Source organism: Rana temporaria, chromosome 2, assembly GCF_905171775.1.
Source record: "Rana temporaria chromosome 2, aRanTem1.1, whole genome shotgun sequence".
NCBI classification, from domain to species: domain Eukaryota; kingdom Metazoa; phylum Chordata; class Amphibia; order Anura; family Ranidae; genus Rana; species Rana temporaria.
The window spans coordinates 181285638-181301932 of record NC_053490.1 but is presented as its reverse complement, the minus strand read 5'-3'; the positions used below and the strand labels follow the sequence as shown (position 1 = coordinate 181301932).

Here is a 16295-nt window from a genome sequence, read left to right as displayed (position 1 = left end):
CTGCGCCAATGAAAAAAAATTAAATAAATGCGTTTTTCAGAGGGGAGTTATCACAGTACGGTGGTGAGGTGGAAAATTCACAGAATAAGGAATCAATTTTTTATGGACTTTATATCACTTGTCACGTGGTGTTATTGAGTTTATATGTTATTGTTTATTTTTTTAGTATTATATTAATTAGCACTGCAATTTTCTTACACCTATTTAGGTTACGTTTTTTCTGTTTAAAGCTACTATATAATTAAATACATGTTTGCTTTTGGGTTTAATACTGCTTTAAAGATGAAAATGCAAAAGCCCAGGATGCTACTTCTGCAGACTCACGTCACACATGGTATGTAATGTTAGGTTTCAACAATACAAGCAAGAAGCAAAGTAAAATACTGTATATTTGTATTTCTACCAAGAGGCAGATACAAGCTGGTAGTCATCAATTGCAAATCAGTTTAACATAAATAAGGTGACATGAGAGTTTAAACTGTGTTGCATTTTCTTGTACATACTACAAAATACTGCATACAGTATGTGCATTACAGGTCCACATTAAGGTTAGAAAGTTTAGCACAGTTTTGTATTTTTAGACTTGTTTTAGCTTTAATGCCCTAAAAGAAGGCGTTCTGATCACATGGTTTAGACATACATTTAAGCAAAATGCAGGTGTTTTCTGTTCTGGCTGGGTTTCCATTGTAGTAGAGAAATGAAGAGTAATAAGATGTACGTAAAAAAATTGTCAATATTTGAGGGAAATGGTCCATTGTCCAGTAGTGTATTAAAAAAAGAAAATTAACTATTTTCATAACTAAAACAGTTTTTATTCCTGAAAATGTCTAAATTATCTCCATTGTCTCACCAAGATTAGGATAAAGGGTAAGAACAGTGTGAGATGTGATTGCCTGTGAGCAGATGCTGTAGAATATTCAAATTCCCTTCTGTCTGGTTCAAATGGTGGAGCTTCTGTGGTAATGTAGTCAGTCTCTGTAGGACAAATATCATCAGTACAGCCACTGCCACTTCCCGAGCCGCTGGTCTCCTCACCTTCAAAATAAAGATGCAATTGTATTGCATGTTACTTTACATCACAATAAAAAGGAGAAAAAAAAATATGTCAGCAATGTTAATGCTCTTCACACATGTATTATTGTTCAGCTTCAGAATGTGAAATCTATCCTCAGTGCGGCTTCACTTATGGTGGTATTTGGAATAGTGACCTGATCAACCTGTTTGAGATTGCTGCTCCTTTGTTTATCCACATATTTAAATTGTCCCATCACTAGGATTGGCTTCCCCAATAGCCTATAGGTAGGTACAGAAGGCAGGAAGAGGAAGGCATGTTCCACCACTACCAACAAAGTGCTGGACATTTGCCTGTTGGAATGGCATAGGGCAGGGTTGCCCAACCTTTTGAAGCATGAGGGCCACTTAAACGACTTGGTAACCGGTCGCGGGCCACAATAAACGGAGCGGGCAGATGGCAGTTTTTTTTTGTGGATCGGATTGGAAGTAGGACACAAGTCTGTTTACATCTGCCACTTCTGAGGCCCCGTACACACGAGGAGACATGTCCGATGAAAACGGTCTGTGGACCGTTTTCATCGGACATGTCTCCTGGGAGCTTTTGGTCTGATGTGTGTACACACCACCAGACCAAAATCCCCGCGGACAGAGAACGTGGTGACGTAGAAGACGCCGACGTTCTCAAACACGGAAGTGCAATGCTTCCACGCATGCGTCGAATCAATTCGACGCATGCGCGGGATTTCGGGACGTTGGTTATACGTCATAACCAGCGGACATGTCCGATTAGGTGTACTAACCATCGGACATGTCCGACGGACATGTTTCCAGCGGACAAGTTTCTTAGCTTGCTAAGAAATTTTTGTCCGCTGCAAACCTGTCCGCTAGGCCGCACACACGGTCGGACATGTCCGCGGAAACTGGTCCGCGGACCAGTTTCAGCGGACATGTTCGACCGTGTGTACGCGGCCTTAGAGGTGAATGGAGGGTCCAATTGAGACGGACGGACCGTGTGAAAGGGGCCCAAGGCTGTTTTCACACTGTACCTTTGGCTTTCCTGCACTTTGCAATAGACTTCTATTATATTCTGCAGATTTGGTGCATTTTCAGAAAGATCACCAAACTCGAAGGTAATAGCAGAAGTCTATGGCTCAGTGCAGGTAACCCGCAGGTGCACTGCTTTGCATCTGCGGGTCAGTTTGAAAGCAGCCCAGTAACCACTGCAGAAGAGATATGCTCATATATACACTGTGATTTTAGTAATAAACTGACCTTTAATAACAGTATTTTATTCTAATACATCCCAGAGCAGGAGGTCGTGGGCCACATCAGAGGGATCTGCGGACCACATGTGGCCCCCGGGCCACTGGTTGGGCACCCCTGGCATAGGGTAACAGGGGGTTTGCCCATCATTTTGGGGGCAACAGCAATTTTTTTCTTACATGGAGTTGCCTTAAAGGCCCACTAAAGCAAAATTAGCTCCTCATATTTGTGTAATTTAGCTATATGTCTGGAGTTCAGCTTTCAGGTTCACAAGGTTGCCCATTCCTCAAAATTAATGCATACTGTGCATGGGGTATTGTGGGAGTTATGGTAGTTACAGTATATATAAGTACATTTATTTTTTATGATTACATCTTTGGAATAAATTGTGTTTTTTAATATTTGCCTGGAGTTCTATTTTAAAGTAAACATCAGCAGTTTTGACCAATTTGATTTTGGAAAATCAGAAAAATGGTTTGTGACGGTATCGGTATGATATCTCCGTCAAAGATTTCCTTCTTCCATAAGAACATCACCCCAATATTCCACTAGGAGGGATATTCCTGAGATCGCCCATTAAGCCACACATTAGTCCAGGCTTACTGCTAGAACAAGACAGACTTTAATGGTTTTTCTTCTCAGCTTTTTATACAGTCCAAGACATTGAAGCAACAATGAAATCTCCACCCCCCCAATCACACACTAAGGCTAATTACTAAAACATTCTAGACAGGTCGGCACCGACCGACAATTATCATGTCTAATCACTGCACATTCCTTAAACAACAAACCACCTTCACACACTGAGTTTCCTAAGCAGACGTTTCGTCTGTATCCAGTTTGACACCTATTAACACCTCTGAGAATCACTAGGTTTTTAGACAGGGTTATCACACAATTAAAGGCCTTTCAAAAGCTAGCCTTATTTAACATATGAACAGTGTTCACAGAGAGAGATGAATCACACATGAAACACCTGTTACCTGTAACCCACAGCATTAAGTTAGCAGGGAGAGCATTAGACTGAAGCATATAGGCAATTGCATCACAATGGCCCCCCTTTTTCTCCCTGCTACGGCAAACCCGGTTGGACCTTCCCTGGTCCAGTAGGGTTGACGGGTTCAGAGCTTTTAGTCCGAGGTTAACTCCGTTTGGCGTAACTGACCTCACTTGGCAACTGCTCCCGACTCAGGTATGTCACCGGGTCGTCAGATCACACGCCGGTCAGTCCCCAAGTCTTTGTGTGATCTGCAGAGTCACCAGAAGTCAGTGTGAAGACGGCGAATGGGTCTGTGCGCCGCCGTCTAGGTGTCCCGCTATGGGAGGGGGCAGGTTATGGCTCTGAAGTGACAGTCACAGGAGATTCATAAAAAGAAAAAGTTATATTTGTTGAAATGCTGTAGCACTGGTGCTCAGAGTCCGGGGGGGGGGGGGGGAGGGGACTCAGAGCCCCATAAGGTCAGCCACCCCCTGCTCCCTCCGCAGCCGCCGGTTCTCCTCTTTGAGCTTCTCCAGCTCCATCTCCAGTTCATGGAGCCTGGGGGGGTCAGCCCGCTGTGACCTCAGGTGGTTGTTCTCCTCCTCCATGCGGCTTATGCACTCCTCCAGCTCCATGTACTCATGGATCAGCTCCTGCTTGCTCATGTCCTGCAGGCTCTCCACGTGGTCCTTCATCATCCGGAACTGGGTGGTGGTGTAAGGGGCCACCGGTGGGCCCTTGGCGAACATCTCGGCCCGCATCTGGGACGCCCGCTGCGACTCCCTCTCCTCCAGTCGCTTCTTATCCTCCCAGGTCAGCTTGTTATACGGCTTCCAGGACCTCTTCTTCTTGGGGGGTAGCCGGCGGTGCCTCTTTCTGCCCAGCTCCCTGCAGGGCCCCTCCGGCTCATGGCTGTCGCCCATGACCAGCTGACAATGGTGTTCCCTGTTGTCCGTAATAACAGATTGTACCATGAGGGCTTCGTAAGGGGTGCCCAATGGTTCTTCCTGACCCAGCTCCTGGAGATCCCAAGCCGAGTCTACACAATGGGCTGCTGCTGGAGGGCGGTACCCAGGTTGAGACCAATTTGACCTGGTGTTGTCGTTCATGGGGCAATTCTGCTTGAAGTGACCGAGCTGTTTGCACCGGAAGCAGCGTTGTTCGTTGTCCTCCTGGCGTGGATAGCGAGGGCTAGATGTCATCGGTCTGTTAGGAGGTTGGTATCTAGCGGCTGGTGGGTGTGAGGGCGCCGTTGGTCGTGGAGGTTGTACCCGTGGTGTGACCTGGTTCATCTTGCGAGTATCCGCATATTCATCCGCCAACTTCACGGTCTCTCGTAGAGTCATGGGCCTGCGATCTCTCACCCAATCTTTGACATCCGTCTGGATGTGATTGTAAAATTGCTCCAGGAGCATTAGTTGCAAAATGTCCTCTGCGGTGGTGGCCTGGCTGCTGTTAACCCAGTTAGAGGCCGACAGGGACAACTGGCATGCCCATTCCGCGTAAGAGTCTTTCGTGGTTTTGCGTGAGTCCCTGAACTTCTGTCGGTGGGACTCTGGGGTTACTGCATAACGAGCCAGGAGCGCTTCTTTAACCCGGGCATAGCTATGGATATCCTGATCTGGCATGGTCCGGAAAGCATCAGAAGCTTTGCCTGACAGTTTGCCTGACAATATTGCAACCCAGTCTCCTCTAGCTATTCGGTGCAGGTTACATTGTCGCTCAAAGTCCGCCAGGTAGTTATCAATCTCACAGTCCTTTTCATCAAAAGCTTTAAAAGCGCTAAACGGGATCTTCCTTGTGTCTGCTGTGCTGTACTCACTGTTTGGAGAATGTGCGGCTGCTTGTTGGACTGCTGCCAGTTTTAACTGTAGTTCTGCGTCTCTCATTTGTTTAGCCTCCTTCGCTAACAGGTCCATCACTTTCAGCACCACATCCGGCGTTGGGTTCGGGCCGAACCACGCTAGCTTCTCTCTCATTAGCTTGTTGGCTGGCGATTCCTCCTCCTGAATCACTGGTGTCTCCATCTCTTGTACTGCTGGCGTTGCTGCAATCCCGTCCTCCTGGTCTCGCTCCATTGATTCTGCTATGATGACCCGCTTGGTTTTGTTGCTAGCAATCCTTGCACGAACTTCCAGTAGTTCTTCCAGTGTCTGCTTGGAATCCGGGTGTGAAGGGGAATAGAAGGGAAAATCCCACTGCTACCAACCAATTGTGACGGTATCGGTATGATATCCCCGTCAAAGATTCCCTTCTTCCATAAGAACATCACCCCAATATTCCACTAGGAGGGATATTCCTGAGATCGCCCATTAAGCCACACATTAGTCCAGGCTTACTGCTAGAACAAGACAGACTTTAATGGTTTTTCTTCTCAGCTTTTTATACAGTCCAAGACATTGAAGCAACAATGAAATCTCCACCCCCCCCCCAATCACACACTAAGGCTAATTACTAAAACATTCTAGACAGGTCGGCACCGACCGACAATTATCATGTCTAATCACTGCACATTCCTTAAACAACAAACCACCTTCACACACTGAGTTTCCTAAGCAGACGTTTCGTCTGTATCCAGTTTGACACCTATTAACACCTCTGAGAATCACTAGGTTTTTAGACAGGGTTATCACACAATTAAAGGCCTTTCAAAAGCTAGCCTTATTTAACATATGAACAGTGTTCACAGAGAGAGATGAATCACACATGAAACACCTGTTACCTGTAACCCACAGCATTAAGTTAGCAGGGAGAGCATTAGACTGAAGCATATAGGCAATTGCATCACATGGTTAGTTTTAAGAGTTATATTTTTGACTTAAGTTGTTGCCTCATGTATGTAGTGTATAAAACATCTAACTGTTATGAATTAAAATATATGTAAATATTCCATGGTCCCCTACGGATAACTGATGAATATTTCAGATAGACTCCTATGGTAATAAACTAAATTTGAATATTTTCAGCCGGGCAGAATAGACAGTTAAAAATACCCCAGAGAAAAAAAGGGAACAAAAGAAGTTGTGATGAGTAGTTGATTAGTCACGAAATAAGAAAGAGAGACTTTTAGGCCCCTTTCATACTATGTTTCGTTTGTCTGTTTTTGATGGATTAAAAACAGACATCAATGCATCTCAATGGAAAAATGTATGTAAATGGATGATCATTCATTTACATCTGCTTCCAGCAACATCTGTTTTTTGGGACAAATCAAAATTCTATTTTTCTTCCCCTATAAAAAATTGAACGTATGAAAAACCGAGAAACGGTCCATTTTTGCATGAAAAAAAGGCTCCAGGACTCAAGTTTGCAAAAAGAATGCCGGCAACTCGATTGCTTCTTCTTAAATCTTTATTGAGCACAAACAGCAGTACAACATCAAAACGCTAACATGTTTCGGCAAGAGCCTTGGAAGGCTTTTGCCGATACATGTTAGCGTTTTGATGTCGCACTGCTGTTAGTGCTCAATTAAGATTTAAGAAGAAGCAATCGAGTTGCCGACATTCTTTTTGCAATTTTGATGTATGGGACACAATGGCCTGAGCACCGTTATTCAGCTCATCATCCTACAAACATGCAGTAGAGCTAGGGTGAGTTTTTGTCCAGGACTCAAGTGGTAAAGGACTTAAGGACTGATGTAAAAATGTATGGTAAACAGGTGAAAAATGGATGACAAACTGATATAAACTTCATCTGTTTAAAAAAACAAAATAAAACTGAACTAATCAAACGAACGGTCCGCATGTGTGAAAGGGGCCTTAGAGGGAGAGCAAGAGAAAAGAATGACTACAAAGAGAAAAGAGAGCAATAGAGAAAGGTGGGCCTATACCTTCTGCTTCAGTTACTGTATGATGATGATAATGATTTATATCTCAATTTCAATTGCATAAACTACCAAATTTCAATACTTTGCAAGTATTAGGATCAGACATTACCAGTTTTATTTAGAAGCCCTGTTTTTAACTTCTTTTTTTTTATGTGTACAAGGATTTTTCTTAAAATTTGCTGATATTTCTTCCTTTCCTCCTCATAGAAAAACAAATACAAGACACCCTATAGATACTATAGATACAGCTACATACTTCTGTGTAAGGCCCTTGACAAGGACAGACAGATAAATAGTTCTACTGTCTGTCATATTTAAGCCAGTGACTTACTTGTATCTTGGAAATTAACATCATTTCCATTGAGAGCATTCTTTAGTTTGTTTGTAGCAGTTCGTAGTGCCATTATTTGCTGCCTTACAAATGTGTCCGGCCTTGTGATGTCTACATCCACCTCCGGATTATTGATCTGATTTATCAAGCCATCAGTCATTACTTCAGGGAGATACCTGAAAAGTCAACCCTTAGTTAATTTCGAACAGTCACTGAACAGGAAACACAGCTCTGAAACACAAGAGTCAATCTATCTGCTTCAATAGTTCATTACATTGGCAGCCATTCTGTCGTGAAGCAAAGAGGTCACGTCTGGCCACTTTAGCATGGCAGGAATATACTTGCATAAGACCTTGGAATGTATTCATTTCAGTAGTAAAATATCTTTATTATATGCAGTACATTTTACAAGTGAAATATAACAATTTTTCCCAAAAAAGTACTAGACACCCCTCCATATTACTGTGTTAGGTGTTTCCAGTGAGGAAGGGTACTGTTAAAACTATAACAAAAACTTTTTAGACAATTGTGTGCTTCCAAACTTCAGGAGTCAGGTGTATTCCAACCAATACATGGCGCCTAAAATTCTCTATTGATTAAAAGGGAGATCCACACAGACAAAATCCAAAATATAGTGGAAAGCTTTCCCAGGAGGGCAGAGACCATTATGGTGGGAAACTCAATTTTAATGCCTATGGGTTTTCTTTGGGGGTCTCAGGTCTCAGGTGTGAATGGGGAGCAGGTGTGTTAAATTTGATGTTATTACTCTCACTCTCTCATACTGGTCACTGAAAGATGGTCTAGGCTGTAAGAAGATTGCCAAGACCCTGCAACTGAGCTGCAGCATGGTGGCCAACACCATACAGCGGTTTATTAGGACAGGTTCCACTCCGAACAGGTCGACCAAAGGAGTTGAGTGCACGTGCTCAGCATCATATTCAGAGGTTGGCTTTGGGAAATAGACGTATGAGTATTGAGTGCTGCCAGCATTGCTGCAGAGGTTGAAGGGGTGAGGGGGTCAGCCTGTCAGTGCTCAGACCATACACTGCACACTGCATCAAATTTGTCTGCATGGTTGTCGCCTCTTCTAAATATGATGCACAATAAAGCTTGCAAACAGTTTGCTGAAGAAAAGCAGACTAACGACATGATTACTGGAACCATGTCCTTTGGTCTGATGAAACCAAGATAAAATTATTTGGTTCAGATGGTGTCAAGCGTATGTGGTGGCAACCAGGTGAGGAGTACAAAGACAAGTGTGTATTGCCTACAGTCAAGCATGGTGGTGGGAGTGTCATGGTCTGGGGCTGCATGAGTGCTGACGGCACTGGGGAGCTAGAGTTCATTGAGGGAACCATGAATGCCAACATGTTCTGTGACATACTGAAGCAGAGCATGATCCCCTCCCTTTGGAGACTGGGCCGCAGGGTAGTATTCCAACATGATAACGATCCCAAACACACCTACAAGATGACCACTGCCTTGCTAAAGAAGCTGAGGGTAAAGGTGATGGACTGGCCAAGCATGTCTCCAGACCTAAACCCTATTGAGCATCTGTGGGGCATCCTCAAGCGGAAGGGAGGAGCGCAAGGAGTCCAGTGGCAACCTGTGAAGCTCTGGTGAACTCCAAGGCAGTGCTGGAAAATAATGGTGGCCACACAAAATATTGACACTTTGGGCCCAATTTGGACATTTTCACCAGCCAGTCACCAGCCAGTTAAAAAAAAAATAGACAGTTTAAAGAAAATTATCCTCCAGTGTTTATTTTCTCATCATGCAGAACTTCAAGTACATTAATCTGCATGAGGTTACTTATCATTGTTTAGCTCTCAGCTGCATATGAAGAACAGCGCAGTTCGATATCATGAATAATTTGCCATCATTGAAATTCTGCTCTGTGACAAACATCTGATAGATTAAATGTTATAATAACACTTGATAGAATTGATTTATTTTTGCACTGTGCTGGTTTATGGTGTTCATTTTCATCTTTAAGGTTGGACAGTGCCATTTCCCAATTATACTCGCCAGTGATTTAAAAAAAAGACAACAATGACTAAATTATCTCAAGGGCTCTATGTAATGCGCATTTAGTTACTGCAATGACTGCTGGCAAAGCATCAGCCGCTTTCACATGATTTTCATACTTTGTTAACAGTTTTTCATTTCAGGTAAGTTTCTTATTGGTAGACATCTAAGTTTTAAATGAATGATACATCTATATTGAGAAATTCAAGAATATAGAAATATAATCCTACTATACCAGGCCCATATGAAAACTCAAGATCAATGCTGAACATTTACTTTTACAACCAACATAATTGGTTGGTTTACAAATGAGCAAAACTTTTAACTAAGTCAACACCTAGGCCCAGATCCACAAAGAAATTACGCCGGCGTATCTATTGATACGCCGCGTAATTTCTACGATGCCCCGTCGTATCTTTGTTTTGTATCCACAAAAAAAGATACGACTGAAGCTGGACTAGATCCGACTGACGTATGTCTTAGTACGCCGTCGGATCTAAGGTGCATATTTACGCTGGCCGCTAGGTGGCACTTCCGTTGATTTCTGCGTCGAGTATGCAAATTAGCTAGATACGCCAATCCACAAACGTACGTCCGCCCGGCGCAATGTTTTACGTCGTTTACGTAAGGCTTTTTTCGGCGTAACGTTACCCCTGCTCTATGAGGCGTACGCAATGTTAAGTATGAGCGTCGGGCCAGCGTCAAATTTTCCGTCATGTACGTCATTTGCGTAAAACGTTCGCGAATAGGGCTTTGCGTAAATTACGTTCACGTCGTCTAGGCATTGAGCGGGCGTAATTTAATTTGAAAATCCGACGCGATACTGAGCATGCGCGCATGCGCCGTACGAAAAAAGCGTCATTTAGGTGGGGTCAAGCTTGTTTTACATAAAACACGCCCCCGTTCATCATTTGAATTCCGCGCCCTTACGACGGGAGATTTATGCTACGCCGCCGTAACTTTAGAGGCAAGTGCTTTGTGAATACAGCACTTGCCTCTCAAAGTAGCGGCGGCGTAGCGTAACTACGATATGCTACACCTGCCTAAAAATACGCCGCTGACTGTGGATCTGGCCCCTTATGTTTATGCATGCTTTTTAGAGCCGATTCACACAGGGACGACTCGTCAGGGGCGACAGCCGCCTGACAAGTCGTGTCCCGCTTTGTTCAATAGAACCGTTCTAATAGGAGCGATGCAAGTCGCTCCGACTTAGAAAAAGGTTCTTGTACAACTTTGGGGGTGACTTGCATTGACTTCTATACAGAAGTCATTTTGCAAGTCGCCTCTGAAGTCGGCTTCAGGTCGCCTTGCCGAGTCGACCCCAAAGTCATGCCGCCCCTGTGTGAATGGGCTCTTAGGTGGCTTAGTAACAACCCCTAAAAACTCTTGGGGAGGTATTTAATGCACACCTTCGTGGTCTGACATGGGAAGGGACATGAACATTCCAGATGCTCTGCATGTATGATGTCTTCAGAGCGAGAATAGGGAAGCATCACCTGTGAGTAGATTGCACACTTGAAGGATATACCTGATCTCCCTGAGCCTCCCAAGCCCACAGGCTCCATATGTTTCCATGGGCTACTATGGCCACCCCTGCACCACCTCTCTAATGTGTATTTTTAAGGAGTAACTTTGTTTTAGGTGGTGTGCTTCAGTGTTCTATTCCCTGACAGTTGGACTGTTTAGCTGAACTAGTTGTGTTAAAATAATACAGTTTAATCTAATGTAGTTCTGTTACTAATAAAAAATAGGAGTCTGAACTAATGCCGCATACACACGATCAGGCTGATGGACCGTTTTCATCGGACCAAACCGATCGTGTGTAGGCCCCATCGGTTATTTATCCATAGGTTAAAAAAAAGCAATCTTGTTTTAAATTTAACCGATGGATACCTAACCGAAGAAAAAAAAACAAAACAATTGTTTGTAGGCACGTCCATCGGTTAAAAACCCACGCATGCTCAGAATCAAGTCGACGCATGCTTGGAAGCATTGAACTTAATTTTTTTCAGCACATCGTTGTGTTTTACGTCACTGCGTTCTGACACGATCGTTTTTTTAACCGATGATGTGTAGGCACGACTGACCATCAGTCAGCTTCATCGGTTAACCAATGAAAACGGTCCATCAGACCGTTTTCATCGAATGGACCGATCGTGTGTACAGGGCTTTACTCTCAGTAGGATGCATGTATTGTATAAGATAAACTATAGGCCAAGCATCTGTAGTTAATGATGCTTGTGGTCATGCCAGCATATGGCACTAAAAGTAACTCCAGATGTATTGCTGGTATATAAAATAATATCACAATCAGAAGTGATATGATTATCAGGTGTTTCTTCAGAAAAATTAAAACATTAGAAGAATAAAAAATAAGCTGTTTTTTATGAACTGACAACCGACCATGTAAGGAAAATGTAAATACTGGAGAAACATCAGGTTCAGAAAAAAATCCTATTAAAAATGGTGTCCTTCAGGAAGTAGAAATAGATGACCCGGGATAAATGCCCACTTTATTGATTGCATTTCTTTTTATTTGAATTCATAGATATATTATATATTATAATATATATAATATATTAAGGTGTGCAGCTTTGAGTAATCCCTAAAGCCCCATACACATGATCGGAATTTCCGATGGAAAAAGTCAGACGGACTTTTTCCATCGGAAATTCCGACTGTGTGTATGCCTCATCGGAGTAATTCCGTCGCAGTTTAGATAGAGATGTTCTCTTTTACTCCAATGGAATTTCGTCGGAATTCCAATGTGATTTTGGTCGGACAAAGGTGTACGGGGCTTAAGAAAATTAAATGTTTAATGCTTAATTTGTCTTTCTGATATAGTTAATACAGCTGTATTAACTATATCAGAAAGACAAATTAAGCATTAAACATTTAATTTTCTTATTGTATTAACTATATCAGAAAGACAAATTAAGCATTAAACATTTAATTTTCTTAAGCCCCGTACACCTTTGTCCGACAACATTTTTTTGGACAGAATATGGAAGAGTTAAAACCTATATCTACTTTATATTCCTGCCTCTCAAAACAGGGGAAATGTACCCTCATTACTTACCCTTGTGACCACTGATCATCAACAGGAATAGGCGATAAGGGAAAACCTTCCTATTGATAATTCAATAACTGTTAAAGATGGTATTTCCCATCACTTAGGGGAGATTTTTTTTTTTTTTTACTGCCATGTCTCTGGGACAGGAAGAGAAGAAAAATCTTTAAAGTGGGTGAGACCTAGAGCTATAAGAACATGATAGAATTCAACCCCCCCCCCCAAAAAAGGTTTAACAGTTATGCTTTATTAGCTAGATTCAGGTACGGCGGCGCATCTTTCAGGCGGTGTAGTGTATCGTATTTACGCTACGCCGCCGTAAGTCAGAGAGGCAAGTGCTGTATTCACAAAGCACTTGCCTCCTAAGTTACGGCGGCGTAGCTCAAATGGGGCCGGCATAAGCGCGCCTAATTCAAATGAGGATGAGGGGGCGTGTTTTATGTAAATGGGTGGTGACCCGACGTGATTGACGTTTTTTACGAACGGCGCATGTGCCGTTCGTGTACATATCCCAGTGTGCATTGCTCCAAAGTACGCCGCAAGGACGTATTGGTTTCGACGTGAACGTAAATTACGTCCAGCCCCATTCACGGACGACTTACGCAAACAACGTAAAATTTTGAAAATTTCGACGCGGGAACGACGGCCATACTTAACATTGACTAGGCCAGCTATTTGTTCGACTAACTTTACGCCGTAAAATGCCTTACGTAAACGGCGTATCTTTACTGCGACGGCCAAGCATACGTTCGTAAATCGGCGTATCTAGTCATTTACATATTCTACGCCGAACTCAACGGAATCGCCACCTAGCGGCCAGCGGAAAAAATGCACCCTAAGATACGACGGCGCAGGCTGTCGTATCTTAGCTAGGTTTAAGTGTATCTCAGTTTGAGCATACACTTAAACTTACGACGGCTTAGATTCCGAGTTACGTCGGTGTATCTACTGATACGCCGGCGTAACTCTTTGTGAATCCAGCTATAAGTGTCCAACCAGGCATTTGTCTATAACATTTGCTGTGGTGTGGTCTTTTGAAAATACTAGATCCCTGGCTTACATGCTGATTTGATAGTTTCAATACTTTCTGAGCCACTAACTCGCAGAATAATGCACATTACGAATTTTGACTTCATTTTTTCTTTTTGTGATTTACATATTTGTTTTGGGTCACTGTTAAAACAGTATTCAATCTAGAGCCTTCTCAGAAGTAGGTCAACAATGGCAGCCACCATTTTTTTCTTGTGACACGTTTCTTTTACATGAGTGCTTTTGTTGAGAGAAAGGTGTATGCACCCTAACCTATTAGGCTGCTATTTTATAATCTGACTTGTTTTCCTGTTATGACTTCTTGAACACAGCACTTGTTTATGACGAGTACTAGGATTTTCTACTACTTTTGTGCTTTTTGTTATGACTTGAAATGTTTTTGGCTTCTGAATACTGCCTGAAGCCTGCCCTGCCTTGACCTTATGCTTGCGCTTGAATTTTTTTCCACTGCCAGTCCTGCCCTCCCACTTGTCCTGGCCTTGCCTCTGCTTAACAATTTAGTACAAGCAAGTGTTCTCTGAAATGTCTTGTGTCATTACCCAAGCAATCCAATCCTAAAGATCAGGGGCCTGATTCCCAAAAAAGCTGCCTAACTTAACTTTCAGCAGTTAAGTTACACTGACTTAAAATTTCTACCTAAGTGCCTGATCCACAAAGCACTTACCTAGAAATTACACGCCGTGTAACTTAAGTGCCTCCGTCGCAAGGCGGTCCTCCTCTCCGGGGGGCGTTTAAAATTTAAATGAGGCGCGCTCCCGCCCCGGCCGTACTGCGCATGCGTGTGACGTAATTTTCCTGACGTGCAGCGCGCGAACGTAATTTACGGCGGGCTTTGTGGATTGCGACGGGACACTAAAGTTGCGACGGGTGAAAAAAAAAAAAAGCGCCGGGAAAACAAAAACAAAAAAGAAAAATTGTCAGCGTCACTCGGCATGCATTCCTGAGAGGAAGAACTCCATGCCAATTTTCAAAGAAAAAACCGGCATGGGTTCCCCCCCCAGGAGCATACCAGGCCCTTAGGTCTGGTATGGGTTGTAAGGAGACCCCCCCTACGCCGAAAATTCGATGTAGGGGGTCCCCCTACAATCCATACCAGACCCGTATCCAAAGCACGCTACCCGGCCGGTCAGGAAGGGAGTGGGGACGAGCGAGCGCCCCCCCCCCTCCTGAGCCGTGCCAGGCCGCATGCCCTCAACATGGGGGGGTTGGGTGCTCTGGGGCAGGGGGGCGCACTGCGGGCCCCCCCACTCCAGAGCACCCTGTCCCCATGTTGATGAGGACAGGACCTCTTCCCGACAACCCTTGCCGTTGGTTGTCGGGATCTGCGGGCGGGGGCTTATCGGAATCTGGGAGTCCCCTCAAATAAGGGGGCCCCCAGATACCGGCCCCCTACCCTAAGTGAATGGATATGGGGTACCCCTACCCATTCACCTGGAGGCAAAAAGTTAAAGTTATTAAACACACAACACAAGGGTTTTTAAAATAATTTATTAGTCTGCTCTGGAGGCCCCCCTGTCTTCTTTATTAGCTCTAATACCAGGGGGGGCTTCTTCTTCCACTCTCCGGGGGTCTTCTCCGCTCTCCGGGGGGGGTTTCTTCTTCCGCTCTCCGGGGGGGTCTTCTCCGCTCTCTGGGGGTCTTCTTCTCTCTTCGCCGCTCTCCGCTGTTGACTCGGCGAACCCCGGTTCTTCTGCAGCTGTCCGGTGCCTTCTTCTTCAGCGCTGGCTGCCTGCTATCTTTGTGTGTTAGCTCAATTACTAACAGGCAGCCAGCGCGGTCTTCTGTGACGTCAGGTTCTTCTCTTCCCTTCTTCCGATGTTGACACGTCGCCTCTTCTCACTGCAATGATGGAAGCGCGCCTTGCATCCCATTTATATAGGCATCACCGTCCCATCATGCTCCGGTAGGTACCCACGTGGTGGGTGCACGTGGGTAGGCACCCACCACATGGGTACCTACCGGAGCATGATGGGACGGTGATGCCTATATAAATGGGATGCAAGGCGCGCTTCCATCATTGCAGTGAGAAGAGGCGACGTGTCAACATCGGAAGAAGGGAAGAGAAGAACCTGACGTCACAGAAGACCGCGCTGGCTGCCTGTTAGTAATTGAGCTAACACACGAAGATAGCAGGCAGCCAGCGCTGAAGAAGAAGGCACCGGACAGCTGCAGAAGAACCGGGGTTCACCGAGTCAACAGCGGAGAGCGGCGAAGAGAGAAGAAGACCCCCGGAGAGTGGAAGAAGAAGCCCCCCCTGGTATTAGAGCTAATAAAGAAGACAGGGGGGGGCCTCCGGAGCAGACTAATAAATTATTTTAAAAACCCTTGTGTTGTGTGTTTAATAACTTTAACTTTTTGCCTCCAGGTGAATGGGTAGTGGTACGATGTACCCCATATCCATTCACTTAGGGTGGGGGGCCGGTATCTGGGGGCCCCCTTATTTGAGGGGACTCCCAGATTCCGATAAGCCCCCGCCCGCAGACCCCGACAACCAACGGCAAGGGTTGTCGGGAAGAGGTCCTGTCCTCATCAACATGGGGACAGGGTGCTCTGGGGTGGGGGGGCCCGCAGTGCGCCCCCCTGCCCCAGAGCACCCAACCCCCCCATGTTGAGGGCATGCGGCCTGGCACGGCTCAGGAGGGGGGGGCGCTCGCTCGTCCCCACTCCCATTCCTGACCGGCCGGGTAGCGTGCTTTGGATACGGGTCTGGTATGGATTGTAGGGGGACCCCCTA

The 16295-nt window shown here is 44.8% G+C and overlaps 1 protein-coding gene across 1 annotated transcript in view; it reads right to left on the bottom strand.

The window, feature by feature from the left end:
• Positions 1 to 376: 376 nt before the first annotated feature.
• Positions 377 to 16295, bottom strand: part of GPC6 (glypican 6) — a 921045-nt gene continuing 905126 nt past the window's right edge. The window contains exons 8-9 of the mRNA XM_040336093.1: positions 7414 to 7589; positions 377 to 1035 (exon numbers count right to left, since the gene is read on the bottom strand). Coding sequence (XP_040192027.1) covers positions 833 to 1035; positions 7414 to 7589 — 379 coding nt within the window. The 3' untranslated portion in view covers positions 377 to 832. The remainder of the gene's footprint in view (positions 1036 to 7413; positions 7590 to 16295) is intronic.